This window comes from Eschscholzia californica, unplaced genomic scaffold (assembly GCF_041429995.1).
Source record: "Eschscholzia californica isolate CP2 unplaced genomic scaffold, dmEscCali1.0.p SCAF_5, whole genome shotgun sequence".
Classification (NCBI taxonomy): Eukaryota; Viridiplantae; Streptophyta; class Magnoliopsida; order Ranunculales; family Papaveraceae; genus Eschscholzia; species Eschscholzia californica.
In genome coordinates this window covers 4240134-4259171 of record NW_028238472.1, presented here as the reverse complement: position 1 = coordinate 4259171, position 19038 = coordinate 4240134, and the positions used below count along the sequence as shown (strand labels likewise).

General features: G+C 36.7%; 2 protein-coding genes and 1 pseudogene across 3 annotated transcripts; all 3 read left to right on the top strand.

Moving 5' to 3' along the window:
* Window positions 1-1524: 1524 nt before the first annotated feature.
* On the top strand, window positions 1525-3900 carry LOC147536428 (transmembrane 9 superfamily member 12). Its single transcript, XM_086644822.1, has one exon. The coding sequence runs from the start codon at window positions 1525-1527 to the stop codon at window positions 3511-3513; it is 1989 nt and encodes a 662-aa protein (XP_086500948.1). The 3' UTR covers window positions 3514-3900.
* Window positions 3901-5770: 1870 nt separating this feature from the next.
* LOC147536427 (transmembrane 9 superfamily member 12 pseudogene) lies at window positions 5771-12158 on the top strand (annotated as a pseudogene). The gene is made up of 2 exons (XR_015225175.1): window positions 5771-6136; window positions 9706-12158. The product of XR_015225175.1 is annotated as a transmembrane 9 superfamily member 12 pseudogene (transcript).
* Window positions 12159-13326: 1168 nt separating this feature from the next.
* Window positions 13327-16973, top strand: LOC147536426 (glucose-1-phosphate adenylyltransferase small subunit, chloroplastic/amyloplastic). The gene is made up of 9 exons (XM_086644821.1): window positions 13327-13733; window positions 14568-14864; window positions 15054-15323; window positions 15424-15603; window positions 15685-15788; window positions 15894-16005; window positions 16149-16247; window positions 16395-16514; window positions 16689-16973. The coding sequence occupies exons 1-9, from the start codon at window positions 13461-13463 to the stop codon at window positions 16803-16805; spliced, it is 1572 nt and encodes a 523-aa protein (XP_086500947.1). The 5' UTR covers window positions 13327-13460; the 3' UTR covers window positions 16806-16973.
* Window positions 16974-19038: the final 2065 nt, after the last annotated feature.

Sequence of the window (19038 nt, the reverse complement as noted above, 5' to 3'; positions counted from 1 at the left end):
AAAGGGTGGCGTGAGGAAGAGTCCAACCCTTGACCTTAATTATACAAGGTAAAGGTACAACAAAATGGACTAGGAACTCTAATGGTAGTATGTCGTTCCAAAACTATGTGATTAGTCTTCACATAGTTCTGCCCTTGAATAGAGTGTTAGGACCTAACTCTAATTATAGCTTCCTAATATATTCCTAGCTAATCTAAGAAATTAGGTGATATGGTTCTAATAAAATATCACATAATTCCTGCATAATCTAAATCTATGGAACACAATATTTTAGATTTTTGAATATTTTGGATTATTGTTGATCGTTAGACCAGTTGTCATAGATCCTTCATGTTACTCACATGCCTCACTAGTAAGATAGATCAAAACTCGGTATATTATGAATTTGTATAGATTAAGATTTAGGAATTAAAAAATGTTATTATATTCTATATATATTAGAGTATAGTCTGTGCCCAACATAAGTTGACCTAGCCCGCCTTTCGTATGGGGGCGGACTGGGTTGCTATGCCCTATTAGGGAAGAAGATGAAGATACTAAATCATATAAAGATGGAAAAAACGAAAAATGTAAATTGTCAGCGTGCTTCGAATCCTTGACCTTTAGGGTAGAAGATAAACCTCTACCACTCAACCAAAGATTGTCGGAATAAAAAACAATAGGGGGCCATCTCAACAATTTTCAAACTTAGATGCCCAAGCCGGAAGCTGGTCACACTTTAGGGAGTCAATCGGAAAATAACCCTAAATTTAAAGAAAGCCCCAATATAGGGGTCCAATAGCATTTTCAACAAATTATTAGGGACTTCTTTCGGAAAAGCTAGAAAAAGAACTGTGACGATAGAACCGCAACACGAGCTTTTTGGTACGAAAATTTCACACTCACGAACCCTAGAGAGAGAGAGAGACGATCAGGAGATAAGAGTCGAGTTACAAACCCTTGCTCGACAAAAAGCATTTCCCAAGCCTTCCGGACGAGCCACAAACCCTATTTCTATGAACTTGTAAGTATTCGAAACCCTAGATCTAAATTCTCTAAGGAATTACCTAATTTGGAAATCTTACAGTCTAAGTCTAGATATTCGGTGAAATATATTGTTTTCTTTTCCTCTAGAGATGTTTTTATTGATTTGCTTATTGATTTTTTACTGATTTGTGATTTGGATTTCGTAGATTAAGAATTTAAAACGTTGATTTGAATTTTGATTAGTTTACAGTTGGCATTGGAACTTAATAGTAAGATTTGAGTAAGTAATTGTCATTTGATCCCTAGATCTGTACCTAAAAGTAGTGATAGAACATTATTTCTGGATTAGGTTAGGGTTTCATGTTAAGTTCCTCATTAACCTAAGCTGATAATGTGAAACTTTTTTGAAGAAATTTGTAGAATTGTCTGAATCAGATTCTGTTCTTTCTTAATACTGCAGTTCCCAATTTAAGAGATTCAGATCTGACATTGGAATATGCCTGTGAGAAACTCATAGATCTAGAGCAAGTATCAAGGAATTTTCTTCAGTTCTTTCCAATGGCTTCAACGTTCATTTCAGGGAAACTTTCTTCGACCTGTCTGTGTTGTTTCTACATTATTCTGTTTGCGTCTGTTTGTAATGGGTTTTATCTGCCTGGGAGTTACATGCACACATATTCGACCGGGGATGCGATATTTGCTAAAGTTAATTCCTTGACTTCTATCGAAACGGAACTTCCTTTCAGTTATTACAGTCTACCCTATTGCAAACCCAAAGAAGGGATAAAGAAAAGTGCAGAGAATTTGGGTGAGCTCCTTATGGGAGATCAGATTGATAATTCACCTTATCGTTTCCGCATGAACACAAATGAATCAGTTTATCTATGCACTACTAGCCCATTAAATGAGAATGAGGTAAAGCTTTTGAAACAGAGAAGCCGTGATTTATATCAGGTGAATATGATCCTTGATAATTTACCGGCAATGAGGTTTGCCAAGCAAAATGGAATGAACATTCAGTGGACAGGATATCCTATCGGTTATGCCCCAGCACAAAGTAATGACGATTACATCATCAATCATTTGAAATTTAAGGTTTTGATTCATGAGTATGAAGGAACCGGTGTTCAGATACTTGGTACTGGAGAAGAAGGGTTAGGTGTAGTAGTATCAGAATCTGACAATAAAAAGGCATCTGGGTATGAAATTGTAGGGTTCGAGGTTGTTCCTTGCAGTATCAAACACGATCCTAAGGAAATGTTAAAGCTCAAGATGTACGATAACATTGACCCAATCAATTGCCCTGTTGATCTTGACAAGTCTCAGATAATCAGGGAGCAAGAGCAAGTATCATTTACTTACGAAGTCGAATTTGTGAAAAGTGATATTAGATGGCCTTCTCGATGGGATGCCTACTTGAAGATGGAAGGTGCACGTGTACACTGGTTCTCAATCTTGAACTCGCTTATGGTGATCTTCTTTTTAGCTGGAATTGTCTTTGTTATATTCTTACGGACCGTGAGGAGAGATTTAACAAGGTACGAGGAGCTGGACAAAGAAGCTCAAGCACAAATGAATGAGGAGCTTTCAGGATGGAAGCTTGTTGTAGGTGACGTGTTTAGAGAACCAAATTGCTCCAAGCTACTCTGTGTAATGGTTGGTGACGGAACACAGATTTTAGGGATGGCTATTGTAACAATCGTATTCGCAGCTCTCGGTTTCATGTCTCCAGCTTCTCGAGGAATGCTCTTGACTGGAATGATCATATTGTATCTTTTCTTGGGTACTATAGCAGGTTACGTTGGTGTTCGGTTATGGAGGACTATCAAGGGTACTTCAGAAGGGTGGAGATCTGTTTCGTGGTCAGTTTCATGTTTTTTCCCAGGAATTGTCTTTATAATCCTTACTGCCTTAAACTTCGTACTTTGGGGCAGCAAGAGTACTGGTGCTATCCCTATCTCCTTGTACTTCATACTGTTATCACTTTGGTTCTGCATTTCTGTTCCTTTAACTCTCTTAGGAGGCTTTTTGGGAACAAGGGCAGAGGCCATTCAATACCCTGTCCGAACCAACCAAATCCCACGAGAAATCCCTGCACGAAAATACCCGTCGTGGCTTCTTGTACTTGGTGCTGGAACCCTCCCATTTGGAACCCTCTTCATCGAACTCTTTTTCATCTTATCGAGTATCTGGCTTGGGAGGTTCTATTACGTATTCGGGTTTTTACTAGTTGTCTTTGTCTTGCTTGTTGTCGTTTGTGCCGAAGTTTCCGTAGTTCTTACCTATATGCATCTCTGTGTTGAGGACTGGCAATGGTGGTGGAAAGCTTTCTATGCCTCTGGTTCTGTATCACTCTACGTGTTCTTGTACTCCATAAATTATCTGGTATTCGATCTTCGGAGTTTGAGTGGACCTGTATCAGCTATTCTCTACCTCGGGTATTCGTTGATCATGGCAATCGCGATTATGTTGTCCACTGGGACAATTGGCTTCCTTATGTCCTTTTATTTCGTTCATTACCTTTTCTCTTCTGTCAAAATTGATTAGATAAAAGCAGCAGAATAGATGGTGAGATAGACTACCTCTTTCTGAGCTATTACTCTCGTCATCTGGAACTAAAAGTTGCAGAAAAGATTGGGTGGGTCTTCATAGTTGCAGAAAAGCAATTTGGGTCATGGCTTTAAGGTGATTTAAGTATCTTTCATGCTTCAAGGTAAATGGTTTCTTGTTTTTGAGTAGGTTTGTAGTCATAATTTGGTTTGTTTTTTTTTTCTCATAGAACTTCATTTTGATAGAATCCGTAGTTGTTTAAAGAATTTATTCTTACTGTTCTTTGAGAACTTGTAATCTCTTTAGACTTCTGTTTTCTATATCTGTTTTCCTCTTTTGAATCTTGATATAATTTTGTAATGAAAGCCCTAAGTTACCATATCACTTTATTCTCTCTCTCTCTCTCTCTCTCTCTCTCTCTCTCTCTCTCTCTCTCTCTCTCTCTCTCTCTCTCTCTCTCTCTATCTCTCTATGAGTGTTTTGAAATTTCAAAATTAAGTCGTTTGCTTACAATTATGTTATTAGAATAATTATTATTTTGAATTGGTAACAAACGAAATTAAACTAAATAGAAATTTATCGGTTGAAGCCTTTTTTTTGTTGAAAAGGTTGAAGCCTTAATAGGTTCGTCTTTGATTGAACAAAAAATGGTAAATAACTGGCCTATGCTCAACCCTAGTTCACATAGACTTTTTTTTGTTGAACTATTCTTTTTTGTTGAGTTCACATAGACTGTTCAACAACAAAAAAAAAATTCACATAGACTCCGTATGATGTACTAAAAACAAAAACAAAATCACAAGAATATAAGAGCATGTCAACCTTGCGGGCACCTCCAACCTCAGTCGGTTGGGGTTGGGCGGCCCCAACGGATCCCTAAGTAAGGGTCGGTTGAACTTCCCAACGGTCATGATGGAGATTAAGTCCAGATTTAGTTGTTGGACCACATCCAACGATCTATTTTGTTTAAATATGTTATTAAAAAAAATTAATTACTTTTTTAAAGATGATTACTACTCACTAAATGGTTAAAATGCATTGATAATCCAACAATATTCGTCTTGTGAATCGTCTGCACATCCTATTACAAATTATCTTAAAAATTCAATGACAGTAGACTTACCAATCCAAACAATATTCGTCTTGTGAATCGACGGCACATCCAGATGCAAGCATCCTCATTACAGATGTAATTTTTTGATGAGGTGACAATCCCTCTCGGCCTATTGCATCAATTCTTTCGGTGGATTTGGGGTTGAATTCCACAATCGCATTAAGAATACGCATAAATAAATCACGATTCATCCTGTAGCGCTGGCGAAACATTGCATGATCAAACGTCTGAGTTTCTTTGAAATAGTATCTCATAATGGTTTCATGATCGAGTTGTCTCATACGATCTATCGTTTGGTGACCCGATACAGAACCAGCATAACGAGAACGTTTTCGTGTAACATTCTTTTTCATTTCTTCTAACATTTTGAGATCATCATCCCTTTGTGCAGCCCATTCATCTTCTTTGAGCATCATGTGCATTAAAGTAAAATTGGGATTCATTGTAGAGAAAGATAGAGGGTATAGAAAAAGAAGATGGAAGATGAATTATACCAAATTTGTAGAGAAATAAGAAGATGGATTTGATGTGAGTTTGTAGAGAAATAGAGTTGTATTTATAGAGAAAAAGAGTTTGTAGAGAAATTTAATAGGATTGTTGAGTGAGTAGAAAAGAGGAAAATTCAAATTCAAATTTAAGGTCTCAAGAGATGCTGAGGTTGGAGTTAAATTTTTGGGACTGAAAATTTTGGGTGAAAAAATAGTTTTTTCGACCTAAGACAGGCTGAGGTTGGACTTGCTCTAAGTTGCTCGACTAACTTGGGATGGTCCCAAAGTCCTTAAAGATGTTACGGTGGTTGCCAACTTCTTTCGAATATAGCTCATACAAACATGAGAATCATTCCCAAAAAAATGTAGATGAAAACTGGTCTACTGTTTGATCTTAACACTCAAATTACGTTCTAAACAAGTGTATCTAATCGGAAAATACTCACATTAAGGCATGGTAAAAAAAAACATACGATCATTATCTTTTTCACTCTACAGTAATAATATTCTTCTTTTCTTCTCTGTTATTCGTGTATCTACCTCAACATATACTACATGTTTTTTTTCTTTTTCGGTTACACAAATAATAAAGGCCCAAATAACATAACAAAATGAATCGGGTGTCTCTATTAAAATCTAGAAAGATAAAGACAATTAAAACCTTTACAAAATTAGCATAGAAAGATTGCCCTGAAAAGGGATCTAAATAATATATTGAGGAATAATTGGATTGAATCATAATTTCTGTGATTCTGTCCATTTAATTACGTTACAAAAACAGCAAAATTATCTTTCATGTTTCAACGTTTCCAATTAAAGATATTAAGGTGAGTTACCCTGACATTGTTCACCACAAACCCTAGAAAAGACCTCAAATCTTAAATTCTATTTTCTTATCCATTTGTCTGGTTATTCTTCTTCTTCTTCATTAGTTGATCTTCATCTCGGTTCAGTACTGTATCTCTAACTAGTGGAGCTGATCTTTCTCTCTCTCTCTCTTTCTGGAATTGAAGCATTGGTACGCACTTCACTTCCTTAGATCTGAATTTCCAAATGCTTCCTTGATTGTGATTCTATTCGGTGAATTCTAACGTTTCTGTGAAATTTTTAGTGATTATTTGATTTGTTATTCAAAGATTATGATGGCGGCCATCCCACCAATGGGCCTCACGGCCAAACCAATAACAGGCCCAATGGTCAAGATACTATATTAATTTAAGTTACCAGTCTAGTATTTAGGGTTTCCATGTTTAGAGTCCTAGCAATCAAGGAAAGTATCCTTACTAGTTTTCTTCTTTCTTTATTTGAGTCTATCTAGGAAAGTACAATCTCTATATAAGAGAAGTCTGGTCTGTCTTGTTAATCATTGAATTGAGTTATAAACAAATCCCTTGATTGCATCTTATTTCTTGACAGTTATTTTAGTTATTTCTTCTCTCTCTTCTTAATTCTAGTTATTTCTTCTCTCTCTCTTCTTAATTCTAGTAATGGATTCTATTGTTATTCCGCTTCCGCAACAATCTACATCAGCTGGTATCATGAGCCTTCAAAATCCTGAAATTTTTTTTCCAACAACTCATCCCGAGAGGAATAAGGTGTTCAAATCAAGACTTACAATCAATATGAAGGTATGTGATTTCATCATCGATAATGGTAGTGAAGAAAACATGATTTCTCAACGACTTGTTAATGCCCTTCAACTACCTACAACTGAACACCCAAATCCTTACAAAGTTGGTTGGATTTCTAATCAAAAAGAATTATCGGTAAGAACCCAATGCACATTCCCGTTCTCCATTGGCTCTTATTATCGTGATTCAATTTGTTGTGACGTCGTCGATATGGATAATTGTCATCTTATTTTCGGAAGACCATGGATTTTTGACGTCGACGCCACGTATTATTGTCGGGCAAATATATTCGAGTTTTCTTGGTCGAACCGTACTCTTAGACTATTACCGTTAACGGAGAAAACCGATCTCTCGGTTCAAACTTCCAACACGGATCCATCACGGCAAGCCAACAAACCTATCACCGATCATCACCAACAAAAACAACCGCAACCGACCACCACCGAAACACCACAGCTCCCATCAACTACACCACACCGAGACCACACTATCACCGATCGCCACCACCAACAACAACTGAAACCCACCACCGTAACACCACAACAGCAACAAGGACTAGAGAAACAGCTTTTAGCAGAAGATGATGATGATGGAGATCAAGATGAAGGAGGTGCTGCTTCTGTTATTACTGGTAATGAATGGACTGAAACTATTCAAAATTTGTTAACTCCAAGTCCTAATAATCAACAAAAACCTCTTCTTTCACCATCTCACTTAGGTTTATCTTCAACATCTCACTTAGGTTTATCTTCAACAAAACAAACCCTAACGTTGTTATTTCTCCAGAACATCTTGACCTGCCTCCTAAACATGAAGAACACCAAAAAAGCTGCTACCCTTCCTGTCAAATTTAGTTTTCGCCCCATCAACAACAATAAATTGAATCAGAACAACAATAAGATTAAGATGAAAACGAAAGATGTTCCTTTTCCTGTTAAATCTAGTCTCAACCTCGTCAACTACAACATATTGAAGCACAAGAAGAAGAATAGGAGTAAGAGAAAGACGAAAGGTGTTTCCTTTCCTGTTAAATTTTGTCACAACACCATCATCAACAACAAATTTGGGAAGCAGAAAACCAGAGGTAAATTAATTTCAAACCCTCCTATAATCGAAACAATACTAGCTCAACTTCCCACAGGAGATATTGTCTCATGTCAATCCGTCTGTAAAAGATGGGAATCAATCATCTCCCATTCTTTAACTACTTATTCAGACTCTCTTTTCAAAAATCACCATAGTCATCCTCTGTTATTCAATCTTGATTCTCAATCACTTTTAACCGACAATATCGTTTACGATATGGAAATTTCCGGAGAACGAAGAATATCTTTACCGGCTTCTGACCCACAATCCGAAACAATTACTGTATTTCCTGCTTCATCTGGACTTGTCTGCTATAAAATATCATCAAAAGAAGGTAATGATTTTTCTCTTGTGGTTAAAAATCCTCTGAGCAGAACAAACTTTCGTTTATTACCCAAATTTCATACAAGTTGTTATGATAGGATTGTGGGGATTGCCTTTAAAGCATCAAGTAGTGAGAGTAGAAAACATGGAAGAGGATCTTCATCGATATGGAATTACAAAGTTTTCGTAGTTTATGATAGTTACTGCTTTGAATCTAATAATTATATTATGGGTGTTAAAGTTTTCTCATCATCTTCACAAGAAGAAGAAGAAAAAGAAGAAGAAGAAGAAAAAGGTAATTGTGATGAGTTTATTGTGGAAAGCATAAATGGTAGTAATAAAGATATGACCCCTTACTTTACAAAGTCTTGGTTGGAACCTGATGGAGAAGAAGAAGTACTAGTTGGTGTGACAAGTTATGAAGGTCAAACAATAGGAGTATATTTTTATCAGAAAACTATGAATAGTTTAATATGTCTAGATACCAAAAAACATAAATCGTTCGTATATCCCATGCATTTTGAATGCAATTTTTTAGGGACAGACTTAGTGGAATGTGGTGGCAGGGTTTTTTGTGGTGGCAGGGTTTTTATGGTAATTTTTGATTATAATAGCTTAGTGATTAACGAGATTAATTTCAAACCCTCCTATAAACTCCACTATGAACGAGGGAAGATATTTATAGCTATTTTTGTAGAAGTGACGAACTGGATGCAGAAATTCAATGTTGATTTTTCCGTAGAGAATTATGCGGTTTTTGTGGTCTTCTTCGTCAAATTAATAGATGATAGAAGATGTCGCAATTTATTGGACTTTTATGCACTCCTACTGCTTTTGCAAGTATCTTGTCAGTATACGAGTCAGATTACAGTTGGTCTTATGATCAATATTTGTCTTCTTCAACTTTTCGGCCAATCACGAGCAAAGTGGGAACTAAGGATTGCCTTCACTGTCGCCGATTTCTACCCGTTTTGTCTGGCAGAGTCAATTTACGAAGATACCAACTTGGGGACAAGTTGTTCCACAGCGGGGGAGTATGATGGCGGCCATCCCACCAATGGGCCTCACGGCCAAACCAATAACAGGCCCAATGGTCAAGATACTATATTAATTTAAGTTACCAGTCTAGTATTTAGGGTTTCCATGTTTAGAGTCCTAGCAATCAAGGAAAGTATCCTTACTAGTTTTCTTCTTTCTTTATTTGAGTCTATCTAGGAAAGTACAATCTCTATATAAGAGAAGTCTGGTCTGTCTTGTTAATCATTGAATTGAGTTATAAACAAATCCCTTGATTGCATCTTATTTCTTGACAGTTATTTTAGTTATTTCTTCTCTCTCTTCTTAATTCTAGTTATTTCTTCTCTCTCTCTTCTTAATTCTAGTAATGGATTCTATTGTTATTCCGCTTCCGCAACAATCTACATCAGATTAGTGTTGTTTTTTTGTTAGATTTAATGAAGTTTTTTCATGACTGGTGATTGATTTGTGTATGAACTTGGAAGAAATTTCGAATTTTGATTTTGTGATTTTGAATTATATTTTGTAGATCTGGAGTTCTTCAGTAGGAGTAATTACAAGTTGGAAATTTGATTTATCTTTAGAATCAAGTTGGAAATCAATAGTTGCCTAACGAATTCACTCTTAGTTTGGCAATTTTATCATTTATAGATCGAAACCCTAAGATTATGCATTTTCGCATCTTTTAGATCGATAACTATACAGGAAGAAACTGTTCTTTGATCTTGTTTCAATGGCTTCTTCGATCAATTTGTCTTGTCTACTTGTTCTTCTCTTCGCGTGTGTATGTAGTGGGTTTTATCTTCCTGGTAGTTATATGCATACATATTCGGTAGAGGACCCAATCTTCGCTAAAGTCAATTCACTTACTTCCATTGAAACTGAACTTCCTTTTAGTTACTATAGTCTTCCGTACTGTAAACCCGAGGGTGGGATTAAGAAAAGTGCAGAGAATTTGGGGGAACTCCTTATGGGAGATCAGATTGATAACTCTCCTTATCGTTTCCGTATGAATGTCAATGAGTCGGTTTATCTTTGCACGACGAGCCCATTACACGAGAATGAAGTAAAGCTCCTGAAAAAAAGAACCCGCGATTTATATCAGGTGAATATGATTTTGGATAATTTACCTGCTTTGAGATATGCCAAGCAAAATGGGATTAATATTCAATGGACAGGGTTTCCTGTTGGCTATGCTCCATCCCAAGGTAAAGACGATTACATCATTAATCATTTGAAGTTCAAAGTTTTGATTCATGAGTATGAAGGAACTGGGGTGCAAATACTTGGTACTGGAGATGAGATGATGGCTGTGGTTCCAGAAAAGAAGCAAAAAGGGTACGAGATAGTTGGGTTTGAGGTTGTTCCTTGCAGTGTTAAACGTGATCCTGAAGCAATGTTGAAGCTCAAGATGTATGAAAAAGTTGACCCTGTCGATTGTCCTGTTGATCTCGATAAATCTCAGATCATTAGAGAGAAAGAGCGAATCTCATTTACTTATGAGGTTGAGTTTGTGAAAAGTGATATTAAATGGCCTTCTCGATGGGACGCTTACTTGAAGATGGAAGGTGCACGTGTTCATTGGTTCTCGATCTTGAATTCGTTGATGGTTATCTTCTTTTTAGCTGGAATAGTCTTCGTTATATTCTTAAGAACAGTGAGGAGGGATTTGACAAGGTATGAGGAACTAGACAAGGAAGCCCAAGCACAGATGAATGAGGAGCTTTCAGGGTGGAAGCTTGTTGTCGGTGATGTATTTCGAGAGCCAAATTGCCCAAGATTACTCTGTGTGATGGTTGGAGATGGGGCCCAGATTTTAGGAATGGCTATCGTTACCATACTATTCGCAGCTCTAGGTTTCATGTCACCAGCTTCTCGAGGAATGTTATTGACAGGAATGATCATTTTATATCTTTTCCTAGGTATTGTTGCAGGTTATGTAGGCGTTCGGCTATGGATAACTATCAAGGGGACTTCAGAAGGGTGGAAATCAATTGCCTGGTCGGTTTCGTGTTTCTTCCCTGGAATAGTTTTTGTGATTCTGACGGCATTGAACTTCATTCTTTGGGGCAGCAAGAGCACTGGTGCTATCCCTATCTCTCTATATTTCATTCTGTTATCACTTTGGTTCTGCATTTCTGTTCCTTTAACCCTTTTGGGAGGCTTATATGGAACAAAGGCAGAACCCATCCAATACCCTGTCCGAACCAACCAAATCCCTCGAGAAATTCCTGAAAGAAAATACCCGTCATGGCTTCTTGTTCTTGGTGCTGGAACTCTTCCCTTTGGAACCCTTTTCATCGAACTATTTTTCATCCTTTCGAGTATCTGGCTTGGGCGATTCTATTATGTCTTTGGGTTCTTGCTGGTCGTATTTATCTTGCTCGTCGTAGTTTGTGCTGAAGTCTCTGTTGTTCTTACTTATATGCATCTCTGTGTCGAGGATTGGCGATGGTGGTGGAAATCTTTCTTCGCATCTGGTTCAGTCGCTCTCTATGTGTTCATGTACTCCATCAATTACTTGATATTCGACCTTCGGAGTTTGAGTGGACCTGTTTCTGCCATGCTCTATCTGGGTTATTCACTAATCATGGCCATTGCGATCATGTTATCTACTGGAACCATCGGCTTCCTTGTCTCCTTTTATTTCGTTCATTACCTTTTCTCATCTGTCAAGATCGACTAGAAATACTTTATATACACCAAATACCTTTCGGTTGTTATGTTTAGCTTTTGCAGAAAAAGATTCTTCGAGCCTGTAGGTAATCGATCTCGGGTGGCTGGTAATTATTCATGGTAAAACAGAAGGTAATCTTACTATCATTCAGATTTGGTGAGGTTCGAGGTTTCTTATAGTTCTTTATAGCTCTAAAATTAGTTGTGATTTGGCTCATTTATCACATTAAAGTTCTGTTATAAATTTTCTTTTTGAACTTCATGTCATGAGTATGCTTGTTAGTGATAAAGCAATTCATTTATTTACATTGTTAAGTGCTTGAATTTTGAGTCTTCGCTGAGAAATAGAATCAATATTATGCGCGAAATGGCCATCTTATTTGGCTCTGTCAATCTTGTACTTGTGAAAAATGTCGGGCACCACTCCATTATCTGACTTCGGATATGTCAGCAATGAGCAAATTCATAAAAAGATAAGGCAGATACAATATTCCGAATAGAAATAGGTAATTAAAAATGTAGAAGTCTAATCATCTGCGAGTAAATATTATCTATGCACTATGATCGGAATCTTAGCAAAAGGTAAGTAGAAAGTATCTTTAATCGGCACTACAAACCCCGAAATATTTTTAAAGCATATTCTGTTAAAGTGTGACAAACCGGTAGGTCAATCTGACAGTATCTATTATAGTAATAAAACAGGTCACAATCTGACAATATCTATTATAATAAAACAGGTCAGTCGGTTACATGGGGATAAGTCTGACCGTCAGTTTTTACTGGGAGTTTCATAGAGATCATATCCGACGGCCAAATGGCATTGTGGCTATATCTTAGGTTCACTTCATAAATTCAGTTGAAGTTATATGTTATACATAAAAAAAACATGACATTGAGTCGAAGATCAAATTTTAAATTTTTTTTTTTAGTTAGAAAGGAGAGTTGTATTTTTTTTTTGTTAAAAATCTAAATTTTTTTATATTTTGTTTGGTTAAATACTCAATATTTTTTTCCAAAACTGTTGCAAGGTGTTGCAAAGCGTCGCAAAACTACTACAAGAATTTACAAACTAAAAAGTATTAGAGAGCTGAAGACTAAAAAAATTGAATGATCCTTTTCACTAAATCAAAAAAGTTATAGGAAATTTTGACTAAATTTCCCTCATATACAAACATGCACACGACATACATGGTGTTATTGGGTTAATAGATGACATTATTAAGGAAATTGTCTGAGGTAAATATAGCGGGTTGGGCCGAGGAAAATGTCGTGTAGCACCTCAAAACTTGAACACCACCCGTTAATTTTTTCAGAATCATCGGGTTGAACCCGCATACGAGTTTCGGGTATCCATACGGGACTTGGGGTTGTTAGACTTTTTTTCCCCAGTCATATTTATGCGCCATGTGTTGTCGCGCCAAGTGGCACTATCGCTATATCTTAGGTTCATTTCGTAAATTCAGTTAAAACTAGGGGCATTATTCTAGGCAGAATATCTCTGTTGATTACGAGCTTCACAGATCACATAAACTGATCTCTTTCTCTCTCCCTCTCTCTCTCTAGATAATCAAAAAAAAAAAAAGAAAAACTTCACTTCACTCCACTTCAATGGCAATGGCAGCTATAGGAGTCTCAAGAATCCCTACTTCAAAAAACCATTCAATACCCACTCGGAAAACCCATTCTTCAACTTCATCCTTCAAATCAACTACCCAAAATCTCTCTTCATCTTCTTCATCTCACCTTTCTAATGACAAGATTCTATTCAAAACTGTTACTAGTGTTAGGAAAACCAATTCTTATAATGGTAGAATTCCTGTTATTAAAGCTGTTTCTGATTCAAAAAACTCTCAGACTTGTCTTGATCCAGATGCTAGCCGAGTATGATGTCTCTAATTTTTTCTCAAATTTAGTTTATTATTCATTTCCTTGTAATGGGTTTAGATTTAATTAGGGTTTTAATTTTGTTCCATTGATAAATGAATACCCTTTTTATTGCTTGCTTTTAAAGGCTTCATTTTGTTGTTTGGATCTGGTTTTGATTCTCAAATCAATTGAATTTATGAAAATACTAATGATTGTAGAATCTTAGAATAAGATTGATTTCTAGTAGTTAATGATGATTAGAGTAGTTCATTATCATTATCCTGATTTTTGCTTTTGTTTAATATAATATTAATTAATCTGCTAATCCTGTCATAATCTTGTTCTCATGGACTAATGAGTTGAATTAAGTATTAGAAAAAGGTATTAGAGTTCTGATCATAAGTTGTTAGATCTTGTCATGAGCTTCATTTTATGATTTGAAAAATGGAAGAACTATTAATTTAGTGTTTTGCCGATACTTCAATGATTAATTATTCGATTTGCTTCTTGTTAATAGTACTCTTTATCATAAAATAAAATGTACCCAGTTTATGTTTTGGTAATTTGGTGGCATTGGCCATTAATGGGCAATTATCCATGTTTGGGATGTGCAAAAAGTAAGCGATTCCGTTGCTTGTACAGCCTTTCCATGGCCATGGGTTATCACTGTGGGATCACATTGCAAGTTTAGGGTTGTATTTGACGAACCAACTTTTTTGATATTATGGTTTTGATGTTACTTTCCTTTTATATCTTCAGTGTTTATTAGTATAAATTTTGTTAATTCGTTGATTGTGTTTATTTTAAAGTGGAATACGTGTTGAATATTGTCGATGTGATTGTCGGCAGAGTGTTTTGGGCATTATACTTGGGGGTGGAGCTGGGACCCGTTTATACCCGCTCACAAAGAAGCGAGCAAAGCCTGCTGTTCCACTTGGAGCGAACTATAGGCTGATTGATATTCCCGTGAGCAATTGCTTGAATAGTAACATATCGAAGATCTATGTTCTCACACAATTCAATTCTGCATCTCTTAATCGTCATATTTCTCGAGCTTATGCTAGTAACATGGGTGGGTACAAGAGTGAAGGGTTTGTCGAAGTTCTTGCTGCTCAACAGAGCCCTGAGAATCCAAACTGGTTTCAGGTAAATGAGAAATAACCTAGACATCAATCGTGTATTCTTTCTAGTCGCTTACCTTTTTATGTAGCATTTGAAAAAATTTCGATTCACCATTTTCTCAACGGATGAAACTCATGGATATTCTTTTTCGCTCCTGAACAAATCCTATGTTTACGAGTCTCGATGACAGTGTTTTTGCTTGGTACTATACAGGGAACGGCTGATGCTGTACGTCAGTATTTGTGGTTGTTTGAGGAACATAACGTTATGGAATACTTGGTTCTTGCTGGAGATCATTTGTACCGAATGGATTATGAGAGATTCATTCAAGCACACAGAGAAACAGATGCTGATATTACCGTGGCTGCATTGCCCATGGATGAAAAACGTGCAACTGCATTTGGTCTAATGAAGATTGATGAGGAAGGACGTATTATTGAATTTGCCGAAAAACCAAAAGGAGAGCAATTGAAAGCAATGAAGGTAAACAAAAAAAAAACTCCCTACGTATGCGTCTATTCACTTGTGAACTGGGTCATGATCTTTTTGTATATGCCATACTAATTTTACTTATGTATTTCAGGTTGATACTACCATTTTAGGGCTTGATGATGAGAGAGCAAAAGAGATGCCATTCATCGCAAGTATGGGCATATATGTAGTCAGCAAAGATGTTATGTTGAATTTACTCCGTGACAAGTTCCCTGGAGCTAATGATTTTGGAAGTGAAGTTATTCCAGGCGCAACCTCTATTGGCTTGAGGGTATATATCATGAAAACGATTCTATAAACTAATGTTTTAAGTTTCACTGATTAATTATAAGTCTGAAATTTGAAACTATAGGTGCAAGCTTATTTGTATGATGGCTATTGGGAAGATATCGGTACAATTGAGGCATTCTATAATGCAAACTTGGGTATTACCAAGAAGCCGGTGCCAGATTTCAGGTAATGGTTCCTGGAAAGTTAAATCGAGACTATTCTATAACAATATTCAGTACTTGCAGATTATTGAGTCTGGATATTTTTTCTTGAAATGTTAATTTGAATCAGCTTCTATGATCGTTCTTCTCCAATTTATACTCAACCTCGATATTTACCTCCTTCCAAGATGCTTGATGCTGATGTTACCGATAGTGTTATCGGGGAGGGTTGTGTAATTAAGGTAAGCTTATTATGGAAATAGTTCGTTCCATTTTTCTCTAATTAGGACTATGTTTCTACTTTCACATATTAACTTTTCACGACATTCTGAAAGACGGAAAATTTAACTGGTCCTAAGATCTTAAAACGTGTTTTTCCCAACAGAACTGCAAGATTCATCATTCTGTGGTTGGCCTCAGATCTTGCATCTCGGAAGGTGCAATTATTGAAGACACATTATTGATGGGAGCAGATTATTATGAGGTAAATCATTCGAGGCATCGTCTTGAGCCGTGGAACGGGAATATTTGTAGTCCTGATAAGCCTACAACTGAATTTCTGTCTGTCTCTTTGTATTTCTGAAGTTCAATTACAAATTTATGATGTTACTGTTATTTTGCAATGTATCAGACCGATGCAGATAGGAGGTTTCTAGTAGCGAAAGGTAGCGTCCCAATTGGTATTGGCAAGAATTCTCACATCAAGAGAGCAATTATCGATAAAAATGCTCGTATAGGTGACAATGTCAAGGTCGTGTACTGAAACTCTCAACTGAGTTTCTATTACCTCATTTCTAGTTTTAGTATTAGATGTTATTAGGCATGGTAAAAAAAGATAAAATGCTCACTTATGTTCATTTACGAATGTTGATCTATCTATTAAGGCATTGATTAAGGATGCATATTCGCTTATATTCGTTTTCAGATTATTAACAGCGACAACGTGCAAGAAGCAGCAAGGGAAACAGATGGGTACTTCATCAAGAGTGGAATAGTGACCGTGATCAAGGATGCTCTTATACCAAGTGGAACCGTAATCTAAATCATGTAAACTCTCCCGTTTTTGTCGTGCATGCTTTCTGTTAGTAAGGTAGTTTATTTTCTTCTTCTCCTCGGGTCATACTATTATGTAATAAACGCTTCATCTATCCGCTTGTGTTTATTAAGCCATCTGAAAGAGTAATATAAATATTTTTCAGAGTTGTTTAAACTTCGTGACCTCGACTAGTAGTCAACATGGGTAACTTAGGTGAAATCAAGTTCCTATGCTACTTATCTTATGTAGTACTTGTTTTTTTTTTTTCTCAAAGTCACACATTATTAATTTTCTTCTTATCCGACTCATTCAAATGACCGATTCGAGTTGATTTTTGGCGCATTTAAGTCAAAATTCAGACTCGGAACCCTTAGAAGCGGATGATGAGAACCAAGCACCACCTTACACTTCGTTTAAGCTTCCTATCGATCCTAAGATAGGGCCGATCTGGATAGGAGGGCTTAATATAACTAATCTAGTTGGACGTTAACTCTTAACTTTTGCGACCCGCTCGCAAAACCACTTTCAAAATAAATAATTCTAAACATGTTCAAACACATTTTTAACAATCAGATGGAACACACAACATGTAATACATCAGATTCAACACAACAACAACAAACTCAACACCTTCTCATGAATCAAAAGGCAGTAATTTTTTATTTCTCTACAATTTCTTGTGGAATTTATCATGAGTGGGGACATCAAGCTAATAAATGCAGGTTTAGGTACACACTTTAAAGGAATTCAAATTCTCAAAATGTTGCAGGTTTTCGTATAGCAGAAAATGCTCTACTTCACATCAAGATACTGAAGATCATGAATAGTGTAATGTTGCAATTACAGCAGAATGCACAAGCACAACTTTGCCACCACAAGCACAACTTTGCCTAACAATCGGCTTGCTGATACAGGTGCCTCAAGTCATATCACAAATGGTCCACCGTCCACATGTACTAACTCAAACGAAATCTTAATTAGGTCATGAATCTGTCATGGTTGGTAGTGGTAAGTTTTTACATACTGCTAGCACTGGACTTCGACAAATCAACACGTCTACTCATAACTTTGATTTGATTAGCACCTTAGTTCTTAACTGAAGGAAGAATCTTATCTCAAAGTTTACCAAAGACAATAACTGCTCTGTGGAATTCTTTCCTTAGGGCTATAATGTCATAGATCTAATGTCTCGTGACATTCTCACAAAAAGTCCAATGATAAATGATCTATATCCTATTGAGTTTCAACTTCTCATACACTCAGAACAGGAGGCACATAATGTTAAGCGTGAAGGAGATGTCTTTCGACCAAAGATGCAATGCGAGCAATTTGTCGGGTAGCAAAATTGATGAAGAAGATCATCAAGTCTGGATGATTTAGGGGTCGTAGAGTTTAGCTAGAAACCAACTACGATTGTCGAATTACGAAGTAATTCGCGGCTAACTTCGACCGGATCCTACTCCGGGTCACACATAAGAATATCTATTTGATCGGATGATATGACTAGTGGGATGAAACATATAATCGTAAGAGAGCTCCATAAACATGTCTCATAGGCCTAGAAGAATTTTAGGCAAAGATAGCACAAAAAGCCCAAAAGAAGGGATTTTGGGTCGGGGAACCAAAAGAGTGTTTCGGGCCCAAGAAGAGGGCCGACCATGCATAATAGGGTGCCCATAAGGGGCCGACCAGATCTGAATACGATCCCTTGCATAAGACGACCACAATAGAGGAATAAGGAAAATAGAAACTAGTTTTTATTTTCGACTATTTCCTTAATCTTATTCAAAAGAGACTTTTCAGGAATCTAATTAGGGTTGGACTCTAACTTATAACTCTATATAAGGTCTCTTAGGGACTTGAGTAAGGTGTGAAATTTCTCAAGAAGCTTTCTTACTCTATAACATCAAGTAGAAGAGAAAGTGAGCTAATTCCCAAGCTATCTAACTAGTCAATAAAGAAGAAGGTGTTCTTCGTATCAAACCACCATTGAAGTTCTAGCTAGCTACAAGGTGGGAGATCAAATTGATCATTCGGGTGTCTTGAGTAGAGGAGCAACACTTAGGAGCTCTCGGTCTTCACATTCGATTGAAAAGGTTCGAGGGAAAACTAACGATTAAGGTAATCTCTAACTCTTAGTTAATTATTAGCTTATGCATGATGATCTTGGGACCTACTAGTGTTAGACATGAGATGTCAGAGATTCCGCTTTAGACCACTAGGAGACACCACAACCCTA